General features: G+C 44.9%; 1 protein-coding gene across 6 annotated transcripts in view; it reads left to right on the top strand.

The window, feature by feature from the left end:
- Osbpl3 (oxysterol binding protein like 3) overlaps positions 1 to 22,951 on the top strand; it is a 183,769-nt gene extending 160,818 nt beyond the window's left edge. For all 6 annotated transcript variants that reach the window (XM_052719296.1, XM_052719295.1, XM_052719292.1 and 3 more), the window contains 7 exons: positions 1,674 to 1,737; positions 5,843 to 5,921; positions 6,776 to 6,920; positions 10,861 to 11,005; positions 16,548 to 16,674; positions 18,697 to 18,819; positions 21,211 to 22,951. In XM_052719296.1, the coding sequence (XP_052575256.1) occupies positions 1,674 to 1,737; positions 5,843 to 5,921; positions 6,776 to 6,920; positions 10,861 to 11,005; positions 16,548 to 16,674; positions 18,697 to 18,819; positions 21,211 to 21,307 (780 nt within the window). In that variant the 3' untranslated portion in view covers positions 21,308 to 22,951. The remainder of the gene's footprint in view (positions 1 to 1,673; positions 1,738 to 5,842; positions 5,922 to 6,775; positions 6,921 to 10,860; positions 11,006 to 16,547; positions 16,675 to 18,696; positions 18,820 to 21,210) is intronic.
- The last annotated feature ends 3,835 nt before the right edge of the window (positions 22,952 to 26,786 follow it).

Genomic DNA, 26,786 nt, shown 5'->3' with positions numbered 1-26,786 from the left:
AAGTGGATGTGTTTGAGAACAATTCAGCTGCTTAACTCTTTTTTCCTGAAGTCTATAAACCACCAATACTCAGTTTTGCTCTGTGGACTCTCTGAATGCTGTGGTTTGGGAAACTTGACCTATCTGGTTTCAGTCTCCATGTTGTTCCTAGGAAGGGCTTTAAGTAGACACTCCAAATAGAAGATAACCTCTGCTAACAGCCATTGAAATCAGAAATTTCTGGAAGCGTACTGACAGCATGGCTGTTTTTTTTTTTTTTTTTTTAAACGAGTACTGGTCTGTGAGAACAGCACAGGGTCCTGAGTGCTACTGAGATGAAGAGATGGAACACAGCCTCCATTTTGTATTGAGCGTCTTAATTGATGGGTAAAATAAGCAATGGCGCCCCCCAGTGGCAGACTGTTTCGAGGATCATCCCTTCTAGGATGTAATTACTTATTCATTCAAGATTGCTTTTATATATTGATGATAAACACTTTTTATTTGCGAGCATGAGCCGTGTGTGTGTATGTGTGTGTGTGTGTGTGTGTGTGTGTGTGTGTGTGTGTGTGTGTGTGTGTGTATGTGTTCATGTGTTGGCAGGTGCATGTAGGGAGCCAAAAGAAAACCTCATGGTACCATCTGCCGTGTTTTGTTGTTTTACTGAGGCAGGGTCTCTCACTGGCCTGGTACTCATCAAGTAGGCTAGGCTGACTGACCAGTGAGCCTCAAGGACCTGTTTGTCTCTGCTGTAGCGCTGGGATTACAAATGCCAGCCAGCACACGCAGCTTGCTTGCCCCCCCACCACACACACCATGTGCCCCCGCCCCATGTGGGTTCTGGGTCTGTATTTCAGTGCCCATACTTGTACAACAATGGCTGCTTCATGGACTGAGCCTTCTCCACAGTCCCAACCCATTTCCCCCCATAGCATTTGATGGACTTTCCTCAGTGTCTACAGGTCTATGGTTAGCTTCACAGACACGTTATTTCTAAGAATTACCTTCGGGGTCAGTGAGATGCCCCAGCTGGTCAGGGCACTGGCTGCCAAGACTTAGGACCTCAGCTCTGCCCCTAGAACCCACACAGTGGAAGGTGAGAACTGGCTCCCACAAATTGTTCTCACACTTCCACATGTGAGCCATGGTTCATGAACATGTGTATGTGTGTGCACACACATACACACATTCATAATAAATGAATGGATGAATTTCAAAACTTAAAAAAAGGCACTATCTTGGATTGACCATATCAGTGACTTAAGAGCCTGGACTTCATGATTCAGTTTCCTGAGCCCTAGGGGGACATATTTTTATGTTCCTTAGAAGCATCACGCTGAAGGGGTGATGTTGACGGCTTAGTTAAATGCTTGCAGGTTGTTCCATAGCAAGTCAGTCACAGTGCTGGCCGGGGAAATGCAGTCCTCAAACGCCCCTCTTTTTATTTGCTACTGTTCAAATCATGCCTGTGTCTCACCACTTGAGGCTGGGCGGGCCGTGCTCCCAGGAAAGCTTCTGGAGGCTTCCATCCCACCCACCCGGGGAAAAGGGGAGCTGGCTATGTCAAGACTGCCCTCTTGAGGACACACTTGTTCCAGCTCCTGTGGTCCCAGCTCGCTCAGCTCACGGGAACGGAATGGCTTTCCAGACATAACATTGCCTCAAGTTATGTTTTTGGTGCTTGTCTCCCTCAGGTCAGCCACCACCCACCTATCTCCGCCTGCCACGCCGAGTCTGGAAACTTCGTTTTCTGGCAAGGTATGTGCTGATCCATCTGCCCTCGGCTCATAGCACTGAAGATGTCCTTTTCTCCAGGGACTGCTCAGTGCTTGCCAAGGTCAAAGGTGGTCCCCAGACCCGCTCTTCATAGAGACTCTGCCCACCGGATGCCCTGGCTTCTCCCACCTCGACAGCAATTGACGTTTACCACATACTCACTGACGGCATGTTATTTCGTTTGTTATTGTGGATGCTCAGAATTCAAAGATCAATTCTTTTTTTTTGGCCTGTTAAGAAACGTCCTCCCTCTTTACCTGAGTCACCTGTTCTCGGAGACTTTCTTCCGTCTCACTCTCTAACTTCTGGAAATGCCTCACACCGCAGGAGTTGAGCGTTCCTGGCCGGTCAGCTAGGCAGCCAATGGGTTTCTGGCTTTTTAAAAATTTAAATTCTGTTTCCAAAATTACACTTGACACCTCTGACTTTTATTCATCTTCATTTTTATGAACATTTTTAACCTACTGAGCTTTCATTTCACTTATTTAGTATGTGTGTGTGTGTGTGTGTGTGTGTGTGTGTGTGTGTGTGTGTGTGTGCATGTGGAGATCAGATGATAACTAAGAAGACTGGGCTTTCTCCTGTCATGTGGATCCGAAGTATGGGACTCCTATCATCAGGCTTGGTGATAAGCCTGAGCCGTCTCACCAGCCCCTTGTTTTTTGTTGTTGTTTGGGTTTTTTTGGTTTTTTGAGACAGGGTTTCTCTGTGGAACTTTGGAGCCTGTCCTGGATGCTAGGTATGCAGTTACCAACTGAGTAGACCAGGCTGGCCTCGAACTCACAGAGATCCGCCTGGCTCTGCCTCCCAAGTGCTGGGACTAAAGGCGTGCGCCACCGCCGCCCAGCTACCAGCCCCTTGCTTTTGTTTTTAAGGTTGTTTGGAGGTTCCCTCTGTGTTTTGTGTGGTTGTTGCCATCTTTCTTTGTTCGGCTTTTGTCTGGCTTTGTTTTTGCTATTCTCAAGATCATAACCCAAAGGTTTGAGAAAGACAGGCACACTTCTACCCCTGAGCTTTGGCCCTTCTTTACATTTGTGGGGTTGTTTTGGAATCAGTGTTCCTAAAACTTACATTTGGAGATGGGGGAGATGGCGAGTTGTTCTAAAAATAATGCCCCAGGTTTCTCCTGCGTGAGGTAGTTTTGTTAGGTTTTCATTTATTTAGAAGATTGGAGTACAGTAAGAGAAACTGTGTATCCCAGGTTTTCAAGAAGTTGAGCACACATCATTTTTTTAAAAAGTATAGTTTTGTTTGTTGGAGACTGAGACTCATGTAGCCAGGACTAGCCTCAAATTCACTGTATAGACTAGGATGAAGCAGAACTTCTTATCCTCCCAAAATGCTGGGCTTCCAGGCGTACCCCACCACACCTGGTTCACACAGTATGGAGGACTGAACTCAGGGCCTCGTGCATGCTAGGTATGCAGTTACCGACTGAGTTATGCCCCCAGCCCCTAATCAGTTTATAAAAACATTTCCTGGAGTGATGTTGCCATTTGGTTCTCGTGCTGTCTTTATACACATGTACATAGGCATATATCTATGTGAGATCTGAAAGTACCAGAGCACACTGTAACACTTCCCTTTTTCCTGCTCCATTATCCACTTATCTCTGTATGGATGCAATCGATCTTACCCATTGAAAGTTGAAAGCAAAGTGTTTCTTTTCTTTAATCTTTGCTATTGATGCTTTATATTAAATATTGAAGCTTCACCTGAGATTCCGCTGCTTTTCACCAAAGCCTTCTTGTAGCAAGTCTTTCTCTGTCCTGACAGCCCCCAAATAATGACATATAGATTTCTTATTAATTATGAAAGCTTGGCCTTAGCTTAGGCTTGTTTCTAACTTATAACTTAAATTAACCTATTTCTATTCATCTGTATGCTATCACATGGATCGTGGCTTTTACCTTTCCTTCTGCATGTCCTGTTTCCTCTGCATCCAGTTGATGACTCCCCCTTTCTTCTTCCCAGAGTTCTCTCTGTCTGGAAGTCCCACCTATAACTCCTGCCTAGCTATTGGCCATTTAGTTTTTTTATTAAACCAATCACAGTGATATCTTTTTTTTTTTTTTTTTTTGAGACAGGGTTTCTCTGTGTAGCTTCGGAGCCTTTCCTGGAATTCACTCTGTAGCCCAGGCTGGCCTCGAACTCACAGAGATCCACCTGCCTCTGCCTCCCAAGTGTTGGGATTAAAGGCATGCGCCACCGCTGCCGCCACTGCCGCTGCCACCACCACCACCGCCGCCTGGCTACAGTGATATATCTTTACACAGTGTAATCAAATATCTCACAACACCTTCTGGAAATGTTTCTCATAAGACTCCTTAGCTCCTACCTGATAAATCTCATTGGCCTTGTAAGTGCTTCTTTATTGTTTTCATAAAACTTTGCATTTTTGTTTTTAACAAGAGAACCTTCTCAGAATAGTCCCTTGATGCTCTTTTTATTGTACACATTCCTGCTCACTGTTTTCTGGGTGATTCCACCTGTTCCCTTGGTGTAGGATCTTCATATTTTCCTCATCTCATCTCACATTTCTCTGCCTTTTAACTGGGTTGTTTAGATCATTTACATTTATTGTGATTATAGATGTAGGTGATTTAAATGTGCCTTGTTTTCTAATTAGTCAAATCTGTTCCTTGCTCCCCCTCATTCCTTTTTTTAATGCCTTCTTCTGAATTAGTTGAATACTTTTCTATATGCCCATTTTATCTCTTATGTTGGATTATATCTATAGCTCTTTATTTTGTGCCTTAGTTGTTACCTTGAGATTATATATCTTTAAGGTGTTGCAGTCTGCCATCAACTGGCATTGTTATATATCAATTTTCATGTAGTAAGAAACATAGCAAAGTAACCCCAACCTTTGTGAGATTTTATGTGTGTTACAAATTTAGCAATGCATTGTTATCTTTGTTGATAAGTCTCCCTTTTTCAGTTTTTGTACCAATTTTATTGAGAAATACTCACATACTGTATTGTTTACCCACTTAAATATATAACTCTGATTTTTTATTAGCACAATTAATTTTAAAATAGTTTCATCACTCCAAAAATAGCTTTTTTTTTTAAGCTAACAGTGCTCTCACAGCTTCCTTCAAATCCACCTTTGCAGTCTTTCATAAAAGGACTCCACTTGCCTCTCTCATCTGGACCACAGCCATGCGTCTGCCGGCCTCCCTCACCCCTACAGTTCTTCTGTCTCAGTGCAGCCACTAGACAGGGCCCGCTTCCCATCTTGTTCTCCCTTTTCTCTCTTGGTGGTGGCATCCAAAAATTAGGACAGCTGATGCCGCTTGTAAATGTCCCCTCCTTTTCTCAGCCTGTGTCTGTTTGCTGCTCCGTCTCCATTTTTGCTTCTTTCCTCGTGAGCCACTGCACCACAGCAGTTGGCTTGACTCGCTTCCCTCCTGCTCATCCCCTGAGCAGCCGCAGCAGCCGGATCTCCTAACCCCTCGCTTTTAACGCCTCCTGCCCAGACTCTGTTCTCTGTATGGCTGTGACATTTTTTTGCAAGGTTTTTATCTAATCACACTGGTTCCCTGATTCTTTTCAGCTCAAAGACGACTTCTTAGCCAGGCTTGCAGAACCCACTATTGCCTCAGCCTGACTTTCTACTCTTCCCCTTAGATAATCTCAGACCTACAGGTCAGAGCCTTGCTTGGCTCTCTTACACCTCTGACGCTTTAAATACTATTTACTTTCCCAACAATACTGATTTCTCTATGCACCACGGACAGACTCATTTGCATTCTGCAGAGCCCTGCTTTCACAGGGCCCTTTCTGAGGAGCCTCTTTGAGGCTGCAGCACCCTGGGGACAGCCTGTGTCTGTGTGACTTCAACTTGTCTTCATCTTGCTTTTGTGCTGTTGACTCTTTCAAGAGGACTTTGTCTTACAGCTTTGTTTTCCTGATTCTGTTTTGGGGACCCTGTTGGGTACCCATTTCTAGTGCATGAACAGTTGTCTCCATTAGAACTAATTTATCTGTGGCGGTTATAGGATGAGCAGTCATTTGTTGAGCCTGAGACCTCTGGTCTACGAGCTGTCTTGCTTGAATGTGTGATATTTGGGTTTTGTTTCAGATGTGAGATGGAAAAACAAATTCTGGGGTAAATCCATGGAAATCGTCCCAATCGGCACAACCCACGTGACGCTGCCAGCGTAAGTTCCTCCGTGTTAGGAATGTCAGCTCTCAGGCCAGGAGTCCACGTTAGTGGTCTGTCCAGGCTGCCCCACCCTGCCCCTGGCTTGGAGATGATGCTTTTCTTTTTCACTCCGTCTAGCAGTGGGTTCAGGTAGTGGCAGGCTCACACTCTGGTGTTTTCTCTCACTGGGTGGAAATGCCCCCTGCAGATAATAGCTCTCTCTGCACAGAAGCTTTTAAAATTCATTTTTGCTCCCCTTCAAGAGAAGGGGTCATTTTTCTTTATCATTGTGGTCCTGCCTCGCTGACAGAATTCCCTCAGAGACAGATGTGGCTTTGGTGATGCAGGCATCACCAATAGGTGTTTTTAAAGCAAAGGGATAGTGGATCCAGAATTCGGGGCCAGGCTATGGGGCATCACGTGCTGCTGTGCCTCATTCTCCCGTGACTGTTGGCCAGGCCGCCACGCCTTCCTTGTCTCTAGCACCCTCACCTGCCTCACAGGACACGTGGGAAGATTAGACACATGTTATGCATAAAGCACTTAAAATATTGCTTACTATTTCCTTATAGTTGCTACTTAACTGTAAGCAATGCCTAAGTTCTTTCTCATGAAAAGATGTAAATAATGCATAATTGTTGAAGTGGGGGAGCCTGGCTTCCCCCCCAGGTGCTCCCTTTTGCCATTTTTCCCTTCCGTAGTCGGGCAATTTGCTGGCTCAAGAGCCTCAGCTTACGTGTCACTTGGAGCCTTATTTGATGCAGGGTCTGCGAATGAGGGCTGAGTTCCCTGCCTTGTATGCAGTAGGATGCCTGCCACATCTGTGGCCGGCTCTTCTGGGAGCCGTCTTTGACCGCTCCTCTCTTCCAGCTTCGGAGATCACTTTGAGTGGAACAAAGTGACTTCCTGCATCCACAACATCTTAAGCGGGCAGCGGTGGATCGAGCACTATGGTGAGATTGTCATCAAGAACCTGACGGACGACTCCTGCCACTGCAAAGTGAACTTCATAAAGGTACCTTGAGGGAGCCGAGCTCCTGTGCTGGAGGGCGGAGGCGGGGCCAGGTGCCCAGAGCACAGGCTGTCCTTCAGTCTGTCCCTTGACTGGGACATTGACCCTGCCTGCCTCCCCTACCATCTGCCCTCAGTGCAGAGCCTGGGAGATTCTTCTGCAAGATGCCATCAGACTGTGACACAAAGGTGCGGGACACATGATGCTAAGTGGATAAACCGGATGTGAAAAGATGTATTCTATATGATCCCAATGACATGGATTCCCCCAAAAGCCAAGTTTATAGAGAAAAAAAAAAAAAAAAAAAACAGAGCAGGGGCCATCAGGAACTGGGTGGAGGGCAGGATAGTTTGTGTGTCATGGGTTTGGAGCTTCTGTTTGGGAAAAGGAAAAAGTTCTAGAACTAGAAAGTAGTGACAGTTGTACACCATTGTGACGGTACTTCATATTTTTGAGCTAGGCATTTAAGAATGGCTGAAATGAAGCCAGGCTTGGTGGCATGCACCTGTAATTGTAGCATTCAAAAGGCTGAGGCTTGTGAATGGTGAGTCTGAGAGCAATCTGGACTACAACAGGAGACCGTCATGAAAGAGAGGACTTGGGCGGGGACAGCTATGCCTGTGTGCTTTGAGGAAAGGCGTGACCAGCCGTCACCTTAACAAAGCTTTCCACTCGCTTCCATCCTCTCCAGCAGACGTCTGCAGCCTCTCAAAGACCCACGAGGCTCTGCACCGTCAGCCCTCACCCCTTGGAATGCACATGCATCCGTAGTACGTGCACACACACACACGTGTGCACACTCACCCTCACCCCTCCCCAATCCTCGCTCCCGCCACCCTTGCTGCTCCCCTCTCACTGCTGTCTGCCTCCTCAGCCACTGAGCACACCGGCCCTGCTTTCCCCGCTTCCTCCCCACTGGCCTCCTTCCTCCAGATCCTGATGTTACCGTCTCATGCTGTCATCCACTCGATTTCACCATCCGACATTCTTCAAGGGTTTTGTTACCACTGAAGTGGGCTTCCTAGTTCTTTCTTTACCCATCTGTCTCTCTGCCCTCTCCACACCCTCCTCCTTGCCATTCCTAGCTCCGCAAGAGTAAAGGCCTGGTTGGTCCTGTTCTTCCTACAGCTCTGACTGGCCCTTGATGCCAACAGCTGAGGCTCAGAACATTCAGAGACAAATGGAAAGGTCAACCATTGTGCAAGCAAATATGTGGGTCTCTCTGACTTCCTTAATTTGAGTCCCACCCCTTTCCCTCCCTCCTAGAAGCGTTTTACTTTTTAAACCCCGTGTACTTAAAGTGGCTTTAAGGTATAGCCTTTGCCAAAGAATGTTTGTATTTAACTAAGATCAAAACCCCAAACTGAGTGCAAAGTCATACATTCCTCTCGGCACCGCCTGTAACCCATGGGGGACATCTGTGAGGTTGACCAGGCAACTGGGGCAAGAATGTATCCCCCTAATCCAGGTAGACCAGCTGTCCACACCTCCTCAAAGGAATATGTTCACTCCCTTGTCTACCCTGTTCTCATCTACTCAGGACCAGAAAAAGAATGAGAAGGCTGGCCTCAAACTCAGAGCCGTCCCCCTGCATCAGCCCTGAGTACTGAGATTACTCAGTGTGTCCACCATCACACGGCTTTACAGGAAATATGCATGTAGTTATCTGAGATGGTGTAGTTATTTGAGTTGGACTTTGGTTGTTGGAAGAATCTGGGAGTAGATACAGACATGTGTGGAGCATGGCCGTCTCCTCTGCGGCTTCCCATCCAGTCATCAACATTTGCTTTGTTGATGACTGTCGTAAAGGGCAAAAATCTGGCCCCTGCTTCCCAATAAACCGAGGGGTCTGGGATCCATTCTTCTCCTGCCACTTTCATGTGGCTGGAGAACTCATTCAGTAATTTCGCGTTCACTTCTCTGGCGCAGCTGCGTCCCACCCTCCCTCTGCGTTTTACCAAAGCTTTGAAGGAAGGAAACTGAACCAGCAGAAAACGACCTGGAAATGCCACTACAGTTTCCAAATATGGCTCCAGTTTCAGCTGAAAATAGTGCCAGGGCTTTGGATTTATGTAGAAATGCCTTCTGTTCATGACAGTTTTTAAGGGTGGCCAGGTACTTGAGAGCTTTCCAAAGCATCGCCTCTAGGGAGTTGGCACTCCCTCTGCTGGCTGGAGAGCGGTACTGTGTAAACTAGGCTGAGCGGAGCTGTGCTCTCAGGGGCTGGGATGAGAAGAGCTGAGCACACTAAGCCACAGTCAAGGCTGCCTCACAGACCACTGATATGTGCTGAGAAAGTGGCTTGTAGGAGGTCCCTGCAGCTAGAACAGCCTAGAAGGGGGGAATAGTAGAAGCTGCAGTTTTAAGCAACCTCCTTAACTAGTATGCAAGTGACTATTTTCTTCAGGTAAAAAGAATTATGAGTTAATTTTAAATTGTAATAGCAAGAGCTCTCCGCCTTTAGAATCAGTGTCATGCCTGGGGCAGCTGCTAATACATAGCCAGTTAGCACTAGCTAATGCACTAGGTACTTGGCAAATGCCTGAGAGCTGAGTTTTGCATTCCTATGTTACACAAAGTGAAAGTAGCAAAAGTAATAACCTACACACACGTTCGTTATTGGGTTGCAAACTGCAGATAGGAGACTAACTGTAAATTTTACTAAATAGCTAAAGGTATTTTTTTAAATCCAGAGCCTAGGCAGGCTATGGGACCAGGCTAGAAAAATAAATCCACATGTTTACACTTAATTGATTTCAAAAAAAGAACCCCAGTATGACACGGTGAGAAAGGGCAGTTTCTTCAATAATGCTGTTGGGAGCACTGGATAGCCACAGGCAAAAGAGGAAATATTTGCAATCTGACAAGGTGTTAAAATGCAAAACATACCAAGGAACTCAACTGGAAGAAAACAGTGGATAACTAGGGAGCTGGGTGTGGTAGTGCACCCTGGTAAGACCAATACTTGAACTCAGGCGGCTGAAGCAGGAGGATCACTGTGAGAGCTATACAGCAAGAGCCCATCCAAAAAATAAAGTGCAGTCTATACACAGATGAACCAATAGATGCTAGACAGAGTGCCTGAGCCAGGCTCAAGGCTAAAGGATCTTGCTGCAAGCCTCAGAATCTGAATGTGGTCTCCAGGACCTACATGGTAGGAGGAGTGACTCCTGGAAGTTATCATCCGATTTCCATGTGTGTGCTGTAGCATGCTCAAGGACACACACACATAAGCCAGTGTGTTCAACAAAGGCAAATAGAGCTCGGTGGCAGAGAGCCTGCCTCCTAGAAAAGGGGTACAAAGTGCCTGAACGACATTTCTAAGAGTGCAAACAGATAGATGAATGGATCTTCATCTAATCAATCATCCAGGAAATGCAAATTAAAAACCCTGTGAGGTGTCACCTCACTGCCTCTTAGAATAGCTCACACCAAGGGATCGTGGTGGTGCACACCTTTAATCCCAGCACTTGGGATCTCATGCCTTTGCTCCCAGTACTTGAGAGGCACACATGCCTTTAATCTCAGCACTATGGAGGTGGAGACAGGAAGTGATATGGCTGGACAGAGAAAGGAATATAAGGCAGGAAGAGGCAGGAGCTCGGTCTGTCCCCTGAGGAGTTGGTGAGGTGAGAGGTGGCTGTGGCTTGTTCCTTTGTCTCTCTGATCTTTCAGCATTTACCCTAATGTCTGGCTCCAGGTTTTTATTAAGACCAATTTAGGATTTGAGCTACACATAGTGTCATGTAGTCCAGGCTAGCCTCAAATTCAATTTGCAGCTGAGGATGGCCTTGAACTCCTGATCTTCCTGCCTTCCTTGTAGAAGAGCACCACTGGGCCCTATCTTAGTTCTTTCTCTTGCTTTCCCCCCCACGCCCCCGCCCAATACCTGTAATAAGCAAATGCCAGAGTCTTACCCAGACCACTCTCATCTGCATTCTAGGCGAAGTACTGGAGCACCAATGCCCACGAGATCGAAGGCACAGTGTTCGACCGCGATGGGAAGGCTGTGCACCGGCTGTTTGGAAAATGGCATGAGAGCATCTACTGTGGTGGTGCCTCCTCTTCCACATGTGTCTGGAGAGCAAGTGAGTGTCCACCAGATCCTAGGCATGGAATGGATGAGTGTCTGGGTCAGGGCAGGGGAGCTGGGAGGGGTGAGTGCTACTCCGTAGCTCTAGGCTACCACCTGCTTGTGAGCAGGTTAACAGTACTGGCCCATCTGTCAAGTCCTTATCATGCTTACAGTAGCATCTTAGTTTGACTGCTAGGTTCTGTTCTGGGTTCTCAGGACCTCAGAAAGGAGCTGCCGTCAATCCAAGGGTGGCCTGAAGGGTTCTTGGGTTCCTGTCACACATGGGAGTATGACAAGCCCTGTCGGAATGCCTGTGAAGTGCAAGAGTAATTCTTGAGCAAAGAGGAAAGTGTCACTAGAAAAACAGTGACCTGGGCTTCCCAAAGCATGCAGGATCCTCCAACCGGCCCAACCCCAGAAGCCACACTGTATCCCAGAAGATACAGCCCCTGGAGAAGCCGTGCCAAGAAGGCTGTGGAAGCCCAGCCTCCCAGCAGCACTTTAATCCTCTGACTGAAAAGTCAGAGTCCTTTTATTAAACCTCTGTCTCGTCTGGTTAAACGGGGGAGAGAAAGGTTGGGGGCTGGGATTGGGAAGAAGGGGAAAGAAAAACCACTCCATTCATCATTTAAGCCATGGGGCTACATGCCGTGATTTAATACTGAGTTGAGAGGTGATGGCTTCCTGTTGTTATCTCCACAGCCTACTCATGTCAGAGGCACAGGTCCACGGGGAAACACTATGCTACACGTGTTTCCTCCCATGTGTGAAGATGATTGTCACAACTCAGTATCAGGTCACCTCATAGCCGAATGCCAAGCAGGGAGAAAAGGGAGAACTAGAGAGCTCTTGGTCTTGCACCTCCCTTTTCTCAAGAATGAAGCATTTCCCAGGATTCCCAGCCAGTGTGTCCTAACAGCACATCAGCCTGAAGTGGGTCCTGGCCCATCCCCATACCAAGTGTGGGTAACAAGGAAGGCTCAGTTCACCTGACCTTGGGCTTGTGTTCCATGAGGACGAGATGGGGTCATAGGGCCATCAGTGTCTTTGTCAGTTGCAGCCACGTCTTCCTCCATCCCAAAGGTTGCTGTGGAACCAGAATGCCTCCCTAGCTTTGAGGCAAATAGGACTGTTCACATGGACAGTCTCTCATTTGCTGAAAGCTGCTTCATGGATCACTGTTACATTTGGCAATAACACAGCTTCACGGAATTAAATAAACACAACATGAAAGAATGCAACACATTTTTGTGTCATTAAACACATGTTCCACAGCATAAACGAATGTAACACATCTTCAACTAAGATTCTACAACATTTCACCCTATTTGCCTAAATAAAAATAAAAGATTTTTAACTTTAACATAGTGAAACTATTTACAACAAAAATAATTATCAAGTAAGAATTACATTTACAATGTCTAGTCCATTTGTATTTAGCAAATTCAGATAAAATACTCCATTATCTATCTTATCTTAGTGTTTCTAAGATTTTATACCTAATTTGCTATCATAAACTAAGGAAAACTGTAACTCTAACTATTTAGTCTTTAACTCCATCAAAGACCCCAGGAGGATATAATATTGCAGAGACATCTGGCTGCCTGGACAGTCACCCAAAGTTCCTCTGCAATGTTGGGGCATCTATCTTCAGCCTATTAGGCCTAGAATATCTGGTGGACTTTTCAGTGAAGCAGGAAATTTGAAGGACTGTCCCACCTTATATTGGCAAAGTTTGTCAGTCACTTTCCTCTGTGTCCTGCAGAATATCTGGCAGACTCTTCTGTGAAGAAGAAATTTTGAAGGCCTGTTTAGCCTTGCAAAGTTCAACAATCTTTTTCTTGTGTTTTTGCCACAATGAAAGCAAACTCCATATGGAGTTTCTTCGATGCCCATCATCCTTTTGTGAAGTAAATTAGTAGCTGCCCGCAGCAGATGTGTCGCATTGTCATGAAAAACCTTAGGTTGTTAAACATCTTAAATGCCACATTCTGTAGGTCTTTGAAGTGTTTGAAAATCATCTATCTGTCTAAAATATACCCGTTTAACCTTGAAAATATGCCTAATGTGACTATAAGTTTGATTACTATAGATTAACTACTAACCTAATTTCTTAATTATACAGTGCATTTTTAAATGAGCTTGCTGGTCACATATCCACATAAAAATGTCCTCCCTGAATGCTGCCACAGACCTACTTTTTGAAGCCTCCCATGTCCCACTGGCAGCTAATCCCACTACCTGTGTACCTTATCTTAAGCGTGCACACAGGAGCCAAGCTCCATGCTGCGCTTACTCTGAGACCCCGCCCACCAGAGTAAAGATGGGGGTTTCCTTCAACATGGGCCAGGAGAGCTTGAGGTCCATGTGGAGACAAAGTCAAGGAAGAATGGTAAGGATGTAACTGCTGTGGAATATTAGTTGAAGATGTATTACATTCATTTATGCTATAGAACATCTGTTTGATGATGCAAACATGTGTTGCATCCCTTTATTTTACATTTGTTTAACTCTGTAAATCTGTGTTACTGTGCTTGTCTAAAACACCTGATTGGTCTAATAAAGAGCTGAACAGCCAATAGGTAGGGAGGAGAGATATGACCCCCAAACAAGAGTAAAAACATATATCCAATATAACAAAACTAACTTTAAATTTGTATCAATATAGCAAAATCCATGCCAGTGCAAAATATCTGAGATTAATAGTTGTCTTTTTATCCTGTATTCTTATTTTCCCCTAAATGATAACAAACATCCATAACCTACCAAATAACACCCAGTCACCCCATCTCTTGGGAATGTGGGCATTGTGCTCTCCAGACTGCTTCCTGTTGTCTGTGGGCAAAGGCATTTTTAGGGGTCCCTGAGACAATTGAGATAATGGCCAAGTCCTGGGAAGACCAGCTGTAACCTTTGTTGATATATATCACCTGTCAAGATTCAGGAGGTCTCCATGATCAAACCTGATCCATATCCACCCTGAAAGAATCCACAGCCTCTCGTTTCCTGTGGAAATAAAAACAAAACATCTTCTCCAAAGCAGTGTATTTTTTGAGTTCCATTTTAAAGTTGAGGCATTCTTAAAATGTCTAGGCTGCTTTATTTCATCAGTCCCTCTTTGAATTCCACGTCTCTTAGCAGCTGTCATTTGCTTATCAGCAATCAAAATATTTAAGGTCAGTACAGCAACATACAGGATCCAGACTCCCTGGGTATTTTTTATCTTTATGTGGCTTATTCTTTTATATTATTTTTACTGTCTCCTTAAAGAATTTATTATTTCTAAACTATTTCTTTCTATGACTGTCTATATCCTTTTTCTTTCTTTCTTAAACCTATGTACATTGTAAAACACACTGGAACCTGTTTAGAGTTTTTTTTTTTTTCCATCTGGACCTCTTTTACTGGATATCTCTAGTCTTTTTTGGACCACATAAGCCTTGAAACTGGTAAGTGGCGTGGCTAGGACCTCCACAGTGGCTTTAACAGCTGGTTCCACTGGCTTCTCAGGTCCCTGAAAGCCTTAAGCTTGCTGTCTGGTTGAGTTGGTCAAGAACTGCATTCAACCCCCGAGAGTTCTAGAATACCAATGCTTGCACCAGGCATTTTTTACCTAGGCTTTTTTTTTTTTTTTTTAACTTAATGGCTGCTCAGGGGCTTGCTGTAAGGCAGAAACTCTTAAAGGAGCCACGTCCTTTTGTTTTGTTTTGTTTTTGTTTTTCAGCTTTCTAAGGCCCTACATGGAAATTCGGGCCTCATGTTGGAGCAACGAAATGTAGTTGTTTTTTGTTTTTTGTTTTAACTCTTAGCTCTTTGGGGGCCCACCACTCACCTCAGCTCCCAAATAAATGCATGGCAATACATTCTTACTTATGAATGCCTGGCATTAACTTGGCTTGTTTCTAGCCAGCTTTTCTTAGCTTAAATTATCCCACTTACCTTTTGCCTCTGGGCTTTTACCTTTCTCTATTCTATGTACCTTTCTTTCCTTCTTACTCCGTAGCTGGCTGTGTGGCTATCTCCTGGCATTCTCCTCTCCTTCTCCTCCTCTCCATCCCCCTCCTTTCTCCTCTCATTTATTCTCTCTTCCTGACAGCCCTGCCTCTTCCTCTCTCCTCCCCTGGCTATTGGCTGTTCAGCTCTTTATTAGACCAATCAGGTGTTTTAGACAAGCACAGTAACACAGATTTACAGAGTTAAACAAATGTAAAATAAAGGGATGCAACACATGTTTGCATCATCAAACAGATGTTCTATAGCATAAACGAATGTAATACATCTTCAACTAATATTCCACAGCAGTTACATCCTTACCATTCTTCCTTGACTTTGTCTCCACATGGACCTCAAGCTCTCCTGGCCCATGTTGAAGGAAACCCCCATCTTTACTCTGGTGGGCGGGGTCTCAGAGTAAGCGCAGCATGGAGCTTGGCTCCTGTGTGCACGCTTAAGATAAGGTACACAGGTAGTGGGATTAGCTGCCAGTGGGACATGGGAGGCTCCAAAAAGTAGGTCTGTGGCAGCATTCAGGGAGGACATTTTTATGTGGATATGTGACCAGCAAGTATTAAGTGTCTGGGAATTCCCCTAGTCTGCATTGGATCTCGCTGGTGTACACCTGATCCTTAGCTGAGATCAAAGTTAGGGCAAAGTAGAACCCTATGTTCTAACACCGGGATGTGAGATTTTAGGGACTGAGACTTGGCCAAAAGAAAGGCAAGGGGGGAAGGAAGGAATAATGTGTTCTGATGGCCCTTGGGGAGTTCAGAACGTGTGCAGTTGCTGTGGAGTTCTGGGGGAGTTTGGCGTCTCTGTGTGAACATGGGTCTTCTGCAGTGGGAGTTGACTAGTTAAGCAAAGGCCTAGTGGGTTTATTTATTTGGTTTGTTTTTTTAAAACGTGTGTGTGTGTGTGTGTGTGTGTGTGTGTGTGATATTATGAGTGCAGGGATTATGCATGCCACCGTGGGAATATGGAAGTCAAAGGACTCCACAACTTTGTGGAGTCAGTTCTTTCCACCATGTAGGTTCTGAACTCAGCTCATCAGCCTTGAGTGGCATCTCACTGGGCCCCTGGTGTGTATATTTGAATAACAAATTCTGTGATCACTCAGACAGTACAGATGCTACTCAGCACTGAATAAATTCACTAAAGGACCAAGGTAAAGAGACCATATCCCTGGGATAGAAAACTCAGGCAGGAAAATCTGTAGAGAAATGCTCAGTAGCTGCTTGTTAGTCAGAATATTTTATTTTTTTTTTTTTTTTTTTTTTTTTTTTTTTTTTTTTTTTTTGGTTTTTTTCGAGACAGGGTTTCTCTGTGTAGCTTTGCGCCTTTCCTGGAACTCGCTTTGGAGACCAGGCTGGCCTCGAACTCACAGAGATCCGCCTGGCTCTGCCTCCCGAGTGCTGGGATTAAAGGCGTGCGCCACCACCGCCCGGCCAGAATATTTTAATAGAAATGGAACAGTTTAGAGTCAGAGATGAAAAAGGTGAAGGAATTTAACTAACACAAATGAATTGCAAATGAGAGCGGGTGGTTTATTTCTCTTTCAGACCCCATGCCGAAAGGCCATGAGCAGTATTACGGTTTCACACAGTTTGCATTAGAGTTAAATGAAATGGATCCATTGTCAAGGTCTTTATTACCACCCACCGACACTCGGTTTAGACCAGATCAAAGGTAAGGATTTTTTCAAAGAGCTTTCTCTCCGGAGACATTTAAAACCATCTACAAAAAGTGGTATTCATAACTGCCTGGCTACCCGGAGCCTGTGATGGGAACTACCATCAGGTGTACAGGGACAAAGTGGAGGCTTGAAACGTCTGTCTCCGAGGGACTAGAGCCTGTACTTCCATCCTCCTGTGGGGCATCCTCCACACATCTGTGGGGCCCCATTTCTATTGAAATGCAGAAAAGAGGGGAGGCTTATTTTGAAGAATTTCACTGTGTGTAGTAATAAGGAATTTAATGTTTATTTGAAATAGTGAAAGTACCCAGCTCTCCTAACCCTCCAGTTGAAATGATTACAGTGAGTTGTATGGTCTGTGACAAGGCTTTTCCTCTTCCCCAGCCTCAGTTTCCTACTCTGGAAGAGAGAAGGAAGAATCTCCCCCAAGCCTTTTGTAATTGAGACTCAAAATCTAAGGGCTACATGAAAGGAAAGATTGCTACATTCGATTTAACTTTTTTTTTAAGCCTTAAATACGAGTATATAACCAAATTCAAAGACAATTGATCAACATAAATCTGTATTTACAATCTTACACTATGGATTTGGTCTAGAAATCAGTAACACGTCACTAAGTAGGGAGAAAATGGAATTGGGGAAATGAACAGTTCATGCATAAGAGGCTCGGATATTCCTTAAACATGGAGAGAAATTAAATTTTGCTTATAATATTTTTAAAATGCTAATTTTTAAATCCAGGTTAAAATAGCATCATTACCTTAGATTGGCAAAAAAAAAACACACCATTGTTGGTATTCGTGGCCACTGGCCACTCCCCCAGCCACGTGACCACGTATGCACTGGCAAAACAATTAGTCAGCCCTCACATCCTATGTAATCCGTGTGCTGCATGATCACACAATCTGCGCATGCGTGTCGTAAGCCCATATGCGCATGTGCAGGGGGATCCCTAAGAGGCGGACACAGACCCCTCCCTTTTCTCCTCTTCTCCTCCGACCCACCCTCTCTGCACTTGTCTTCCACAGACCTGGTCACACTATCTTTTGTCCCTCCCTTCTCCCTTCTAATAAAACTCTTGATAGTGAGTTTTGTTGTGCCTTGTGACTTTTCCTCCCTGAGTAAAAGCGCTTATTAAAGCCAACAACTATCTGTGGCTGGCGACAACATGCTGTAATATAAATAAACATATAATATAAAAAGGGGCAATATAAATTGCTTCAATTCCTTATAAAGTGTAGTTTTGTAATATATCAATTACAGACTCACTCTTTTGTCCAATACTCCTAAGTCTAGAAGTTTCTTGCACAGATACACTTTCTTATGTGTAAATAGTGGTTGTCCAAAGTCATTCATTGCAACATTAAATGTAACACTAAAAATAGTAGGAACAACCCAATGTCTACATGTAGAGCATGTTTGAAATACATTCACAAAACGGAATACTATACAGCTATTAAAAATGAAGGTGTCGGCCGGGCGGTGGTGGCGCACGCCTTTAATCCCAGCACTTGGGAGGCAGAGCCAGGCGGATCTCTTGTGAGTTCGAGGCCAGCCTGGGCTACCAAGTGAGTTCCAGGAAAGGCGCAAAGCTACACAGAGAAACCCTGTCTCGAAAAAACCAAAAAAAAAAAATGAAGGTGTCTGGGCACTACTGTGAGAAGTTCTCTAAGATGCATTGTTAAGTAAAAGGTAAAGTAAAGCAAAGCAGTCTTGCCACCATTTATGACCTTAAAATGGAATAAGAATCTGTATTTATATTTGAAAACCATGTACCCAAGAAATGGAAGTGTGGAGTTACCTGTCATGGGAGGCTGAGGGAAGTAGAGAGCTGGCTGAGGTTTCTCTGGATAGAGTTTTTGAACCCTGCAAAGATCACCCGTCCACAGAACTTTTATCTTCTTCTGGCCCAGAATACTGCATCATGGGCTGAAGAAGGGCCAGCCTTGGGCAGAGAAGTGGTTGGTTGTTATTTTTCAGCGACTGTTCCTTTCCTCTTTCCCCTCAATGCCCAGGCTTCTAGAAGAAGGGAACATAGAGGAAGCTGAGGTGCAGAAGCAGAGGATCGAGCAGCTGCAGAGGGAGCGGAGGCGGGTCTTGGAGGAAAACAGCTTAGAGCACCAGCCCCGGTTTTTCAGGTTTGTGCATGGGGGGGGGGGGGGGGTGCTGAGGGGTCCTGCCGACCTTCCGGATGCTGGTCAGACAGCAAATAGCATCTGCGTGACAGTCACTGTCCTGAAACAGGATTGGTGCCTCTCGCCGCTCCCTCCCTCCTCCCCTTGGCTCAGCAGTACCGCCACTGAGTCTCTCAGTCAACCCCTGTAGCAGGACACTGTCAGAGCTGCTCCTCACACCCGGCCGTCTTGTTACATCCATAGCTGAGGCTGGTTGCTGGCATGGCTAGATTTACATGACAGGCTGCTGATGTCCGCCCTACCGTAGAATTCAAAGTACCTATGCCTAGAATCAGCAGTTCCGATGTGTTTGTGCTCAAGTTCGAGAGATCTGATTGATCTTTTAAAATAACTTTCTGGAGCTGGGTGGCTGGTAATCATACTTGTAATCCCAGCATGAGGGGGGCTGAGGCAAGAAGATTGGTAAGAGTGTGAGGCTAGCCTGGGCTATAGTGTGAAACCCTGTCTGTAGATAGACAGACAGATGGATGGACGGATGGATAGATAAGACAGATTAATAGATGGATAGATAGACGGATGGATGGACGGACGGACAGACAGACATACAGACAGATTGATAAATAGATGGATAGATATATAGACAGGCAGATAGATAGATAGATGATTTGTTGAGAGGGTCTTGTTTACAATGTACGTAAAATTGTAAAAGGGCTGTGAGCAATTGTAGCCCTTACCCTCTCCCATCCTTATTCTAACTGAGGAGAAACAGAGGCCCAGAGAATAGAGGGGATTGAAGAAGAACCCGGTGGAATCTTCCAGATGGGGCCACGCCTTTCCTGACACCTGGCCAGTACTCTGTATGGGTTGGGGATTTGTTGCAGCAGCTTATATAGAGAATGCACACTCCTGGTAGGTCTGCTCCTGACCTACAGCCAGTGGTTTACTGATGTTTGGGGCAGGTCTGGTTTCATTTATCAGTACGGGCAACAGACGCAGTTTCCAGAAGGCTGTAGGGACTAATCCTAGCAGCAGAAAAAGTCTGTCTTTTAAAACATTGAGAATATCAGTCCTGGTGGTACAGACATGTAATCCTAACACTCTGGAGATTGAGACAAGAGGATTGCAAGTTCAAGGCCAGCCTAGGCAAGTTAAGAATGACAACAAAATCAAAACCCTGCCTCTAAAAAGAATAAAAATGGCACCCAGAACATGTGCTTTATTCCTAATGGAGTTAATGGCAGCTTAACTGCCCATCAGCAGGGCAATGCTAAGATGAACTGTCATCCATCCCCACAATGGAATATCACTCAACTGTTTAAAAAGGAGTGAGAAACCCCCATCACCGAGGTCACCAAGTTGACCTGTAATGAGCAGATGGTAGATGTTGCTGGCTGGGCAGGCGGTAAGGCCTCAGCAGTCACTTACTCCCCTGTTCATCGTGGAAGTAACCATAGATCCTATTTAAAGAAATGGGCAGGGCTGTGTTCTAATCAAACAGTATTTTGAAGGTGTGCGTGTGGCTTGGTGGGAGAATAGTTAGCATGCCTGAGGCCTTAGACTTGACCCCTAGCTTTGCAAACACAAACGCTCTCGAGGCCGCCTTGGGTCCGTGGGCCCTAGTTTGCTGACTTACCGTGGAAGAGTGAAGATAGATGGTCCACATCTTCCTGTCTGGATGGAAAACATCTCCAGTATAGACTGTGGTGTGTAATGGAAGGGATAGCGCACTGGCCAGTGCTGTGGAAGGGAGAGAAGGCCGTGTGTGGGCACGTGCAGGAGCTTTCTCCGGCAGAATGAAGCTGACGTCACTGCCTTGGGAGCAGACATAGGCTGGGAGGTAGGGCTAAGCGAAAATGGTAGACTCTGCGTCCTGTCACGCCTTTCAAGTGTGGATCTGTGTAGCAGGTTTGGTTATCTTTTCCCAGAGGAGTAAACCAAAAGTTCCCTCTCCAAACTGTTGTGGATCCAGTTCCAGTTCCTTTTTGGTTTGTTCTCTTTTTGGCTTTTTGCTAATTTAGGTTTACTTTGATCAACCTAGTTGATTGTGCAGTATTTAGTCATTCCCAGGGTGGTGGCTGTTAGCCTAGCCCTGTTTGATGTACAGCACACAGAGAGAGGATGGACGAACGGACGGACACACACACACACACACACACACACACACACACACACACACACAGAGAGAGATATGTTCTCTCAGAATCACTACCTTCCCAGCCTCCAGGCTTAAGAACTTAATGTCAGAAGCAAAAAATGGCTGCCAGCCTGCAGACACCACTCTGATACCCGATACCCAAACAAAGGAATAGTGGATGTGTCTGGAATGATGGTGGGAAGGAGGGGAAGGGAGGGTGTGATAGCAGAGTCTTTGAGAAGCTGTCTCATCTCCCACAGGAAATCCAGCGATGACTCTTGGGTGAGCAACGGGACCTACCTGGAACTGAGGAAGGACCTTGGCTTCTCCAGACTGGACCATCCCGTCTTGTGGTGAAAAAGCAAAGAAGAGAGATGTGTTAGTATACTTCCCTCACGTTTGCTTCCGGAAGCAGCGCACACTTGTGTCTGTACGTCTAAAAGATAGTATCTAGAACGATCACTTGTGCTTAGGTTAGCAGCGTAAGTACTGAAGTATATATTTTCTTCAGTAAGTTTCTTTACAGGTTCAAGTATTATCATGATTGTTTATATGAATGTAGAACACCTCGGTATTTCCTTTTATACATAAACTATTTAATAAAAATGAAAGATTGAATGTTAATGTGTGGGTTTAAAGAAAATGAAGCTTTAACACTAATTTCCCAAAGGTAAGGGGGAAAATCAAATGTATGCCTTATAAAATCACACTGGAGAAAACAGCTATCTCCCAGGTGCATTAAGAAATAAGAACAGCCGGGGTTGCTCACCCGTGCACTAGCTATCCAGGTTTAATTGGTAGCTGGGATATCTTTTTGCCTCAGACAGCTCTTGACTTGCTCATACAGAACAATCTGCTGGTGCTGAAGTACCGAGACTATTTTCATTTGCATTTAGTGGTTAAGGCGTCTGTGTGAGGTTGGTGGGATGCATATTTTTTATGTGAGGTAGGCATTGCCTGTTGGGAAGGGGAAGCCTTTTCTCCCTGTAGTTCTGTTGCCTTATATACAACACTCTCCCCCCACCCACCCACACACACTTGCTTAGATTAATCAGAGAGATCTCCAATAATCAGTGTCCTGATCGCATCCCAAGGAGGCAGAAGGCATTTCATTTTTTCTCAGTGAGAGCTGAATCCTTAACAGTTTAAGAAACTACTTTCAGCTTCCTGCCCCACCCCGGCTCACAAGCCCTCCTTCTGGCCCCTATTTCAGATGGAATGTCTCCCATGTAGTACAAGACATACAGTAAACAGCCTGCAGCAGTGTGGCCTTCTGAAATGTTAGTGCAGTCATGGGGGTTTGAAATAACCTGGCACATCCTTCTTTCATGTGTCTTTGGTGTTATCTACCTCTTACTAAGATCTGTACTCTCAACCATGTGTAGACATTTGACCATCTGCCTTATAGACAAGCATCAAGCATTCTTCTTCTGTGTCGTCCTGAGAAAGCTGCAAAGGTTTTACCTCTCTCCTCTACTCTCTTCTTATTTATAATACTCTGACATCTGCATCTGTCTCAGATAGGAGCTACCAAAACAAAACGGTTGTTCTTGTAAATGTCTTACTTCACATTACGATAATAGAATGTGTGTGGTAGCTGAATTGTGTTATCAAAACAATTCTGACTTCTGCCCAGAGCACATTAAAACCAAAGCCTGATTGTTAAGCCTTTGACTTGCATGTCTGTAATGATTCTGTGAAGTATTGTGTGTAATGGTAGGGTAAAGAGATTTCTATAGAAAGAATTTGAGGGGCCCAGTGAGATCGGCTCAGCAGGTAAAGGCACTTACTGTACAAGCCTGGCAGCCTTAGTCCAATTCCCAGGACCCACATAGAAGGTGGAAGGAGAGAACCAACCCCACAGAGCTGACGTGTGTCACACCAAGTAGCTGACTGGACAGCGCTGAGTTTTCACAATGGAGTGTTGAAAGTGAATCAGTAGTCTTTGGAGTCTTCAAGTGACTGTCATTTTAAACAACTCATTAAATATTGGTTCATTTATTCCATTTTATGGAGACATCAAGATGAACACAGTGGGAACCTCATTTCCATTTCTAAGCAGCTGGATGACACAGCCCGATTCTTTAGTTCCCATTTTTTTCCATTCCTTTTAAAGCATTATCCACATTCTGCTCACAGACTTGAGGAAGTGGGCTGTAGATTTAACGGCTCTCAGTGGGGAAACAAATCTGGTGTACACAATGTGAGTATAAATGTGGAAGTTTAGTAATATTGACTGTTAAATAGGCCTGCTCCAGAGGCTGGCTCAAAGGAGAAGGAAGAAAACAACAAAAACCAAAACCTAAAAAATACTACCGGAATGGATGCCACTTTGTGGTACCACTTATTTGAAAATTCTCTTAGATTATCTTATGGTGTGATTTCTAGCTTTATTTTTGGAATCCCATAAACAGCTGACCCAAATGTCACCTCTGTAGTCACCTTATTTGAATCAGAGACAGAAATGAACAAAATATGTTCCAGAGCCATATGTAAATTCTCCTAGTCCCTGCCAGTGTCTGGATGAGGGCTTTCTGACATGCTATTGGTCTGGAGGTACAACCTTGGTATTTAAATTTTAAAGCTCTCTGCAGGAGGGAGGAGGCTGCTACATTCCTTCCATCCTGTCTAACACACCCTTCCACCAACCTTGGGTAGGACTTGCATATTTTATAAGGAAAACAAAACTATGGTGGTGTTTGAGAAGAATTAAGGTAAAGTCTCTGGACTCTTAGCTTTTTCAAATCCATAATACCAATCACTGATCCATTTGACATTCCTGTTTCAGCCTCTCTCATTCTAATGATCCTAGTTCAAGTTTATGACGAGTTACAGATGTCCTCTTGCTGTAGAACCTTGTGCTAACCACGCACCACACCTCATGTGTTCCTCCTTTTAGTGCCCAAATTGCAACACATCCTTAAGGAATGAGCATCTTCAGTATAACAAAGGAAGAGGGCCGGTTTCCTCCACAGGTCCTTGGGTACTTGAAGGATGATATTTCCCCTCTACAAAGGTGGTAGTAAAAGCCTCAGTGCAGTTCACATCCTGATGCTAGGATGCTTCTGGTACTCACTAAACAGATCAGTTCCCCTCCCAGACCCCAGGGGGAGTCTGGTACTAAGTAAATAGATGCAGTTCACTTCCAAGGCACTAGGGTGAATCTGGTACTCACTAAACAGATGCAGTGCACCTCTGAGACACCAGGGAGAGTCTGGTCCTAACTAAACAGATGCAGTGCACCTCTGAGACACCAGGGGGAGTCTGGTACTAACTAAACAGATGCAGTGCACCTCTGAGACACCAGGGAGAGTCTGGTCCTAACTAAACAGATGCAGTGCACCTCTGAGACACCAGGGGGAGTCTGGTACTAACTAAACAGATGCAGTGCACCTTAGACAGGTGTTGGTGGTGGGGTTCTTGTACTAAATAGATGGAGGTTAACTTTAGGATATAAATACAGTTACTTATTAAGTAGCAAGAATGCCTCAGCAGTCCCCCAGTCTTCCAGTGCATCTGGGGGGCTTCCTGAAGGAAAAGTACACAAACTGAATTTTTTAATGTTTACTTCATTTAGGCTAATGTTTTCCTCAAATCCTATTTTTAACTACTTGCAGTAAATCATTTGCTCAGCCTTCTAGCACTGTCCTTCATCTGCATTTGCCAGAGTCAATTTATGATGAGATATTTTATTCTACCCTTAAAGATGTCAAGCCAAAAATAGAGGTAAGGGTTACTTTGCTTTTTAATGTAGGCTGACTGTGCACTACAAGCTCTCGGGTGGACTGTGGCTATTAGAGACTGTCCTCTTAGCTGCCAGTAAGAGCAGTAAGTTGCTCTCGTGAGCTTAGGAATAGCAGCTACAGTGTGCGGGCAGAATTTATCTGAATGTCTTTAGTTTTGATATCAACATCAGCATAAATCTATTTTTGCTAGCAGATTAAAGCTGTTTTCATGTGTTCAGTTTTCTGTGTTGTATCGATCTGTGACTGAGTATTTATCTTTCTCTGTTGAAAACCTACATATTGAACAAGTATCTGCAAATCATGATGGTCTACAGTGCAAGTGTGTTTTAAAGACCAGTTTTAGGGGATGCAGCAATCAGAAATGACTCATTTATTTCATTCATGATTTTTTTTTTAAATCTTCCTCTGTTGCCTCCAGAGGATATGCTTCTGGGGGCGGGGGGGGGGGGGACTGATAATTGTAAATCTTCTGCGTAACCATTTATAAAGGCTGAGTCGTACCTTGCTGCCCACACCTGTTTGGCTTCCCAGAAGCCCCTTCAATTTGTTGTCTCCCTACCCGAGTGGCTCAGTGACTGAGAATAAAGACTATACCAATGGCCACCTTTGTCTTTGTTTTCCTGGTTGTGGGCAGTTGATGGAAGGGGACAGCAAGATCTTCTTCAAGTCTTTCTAGAAGAATACACCTGCTCGTCTAAAGCAACAGATCCTGAGATACTGAACTTGGGAAACACTGGGTTGCTGTAGTCTTCACCCCACATTTCCCAGTCATCCTCAGCTATTAGAATAGGCACTAGTTGCTCCAGGGAGGTCACCTCTAGTCCAAGCATTCCTGCTCTGCTCACTTACTATGCTATGGAAATAGCATTTCCTGTGTGTCACAACATGAAATGGAAGCATGCTGATAACACTTGTGCCATCACACAGATAGTGACTGATCCATCTCCCCTATCCAAGTCACGTCCCTGAGCATTCATGGGACTTCATTTGGTTCAAGTTGGTATGTCCCAGCATCCTTCAGAATAATGTGTTGCTAAAGGAAATCTTGTTGTTAGAGTTTTCCTGCCTATCCCACAGTCAGGACAAATCTTTGTCACCCACCAGTCCCACAGCCACTCAGACCCAACCAAGTAAACACAGAGACTTATATTGCTTACAAACTGTATGCCCGTGGCAGGCTTCTTGCTAACTGTTCTTATATCTTAAATTAATCCATTTCTATAAATCTATACCTTGCCACGTGGCTCATGGCTTACCGGCATCTTCACATGCTGCTTGTCATGGCGGTGGCTAGCAGTGTTTCTCTGCCTCAGCCTTCCACTTCCCAGAATTCTTCCCTCTCCTTGTCCCGCCTATACTTCCTGCCTGGCCACTGGCCAATCAGTGTTTTATTTATACAGAACGATATCCACAGCAAAATCTGAAGAGCATCCTCAACTTTGTAAGATACTGGCCACTGTTTGCTCATGTTGGTATTAAAGCATAAAGACGCCAACAATTGAGGAGACAGTTTGGAGGAATACATACACTCCAAGCCATTGGTTTACAATTTTAGCCATGTTCTCATTATCCCATAAAATACTAGCGACAGTGTAGTTCCCTGTCATCAGTAATGAGCAAGCCAGGACTGTATCCCCAGCTGGTGTTCTTCTCATACACTGCTTAGCAGAAGTCCTTCCAGGGGACACAGTCTAACCCAAGCCAGTCAAGAGAAGTAAATGGAAGGTCCAGAGCAAGTGTGAAGCATGGAGGATTATCAAGGAAGGAAGTCATTACTGCCTCAGTGGCGGCTAGAGCTCCCAAAATGGAGACACCATCAGAAGTGTGGTTTTGAGGTACATGCCACTTTGCCAGACAACCCAGAACAGTCTAGAAGAGCTATCCCTGCCTGGGTCTCAAACCAACTATTTGTGTAATGGTTTTAATGAGCTGAGAAGAAGCTCCTTAATTGCCATCATTTAAAATCATAGACCAGGAAAGATACATTAATTAAGAGCAGGTGGTGGTGGCACACACCTTTAAACCCAACATTCGGGAGGCAGAGGCAGGCGGATCCAGGACAGGCTCCAAAGCTGCACAGAGAAACCCTG

Source organism: Peromyscus californicus, unplaced genomic scaffold (genome assembly GCF_007827085.1).
Source record: "Peromyscus californicus insignis strain IS unplaced genomic scaffold, ASM782708v3 Scaffold_6__1_contigs__length_162567912, whole genome shotgun sequence".
Taxonomy (NCBI): domain Eukaryota; kingdom Metazoa; phylum Chordata; class Mammalia; order Rodentia; family Cricetidae; genus Peromyscus; species Peromyscus californicus.
This window is presented reverse-complemented; position numbering and strand designations above follow the sequence as displayed.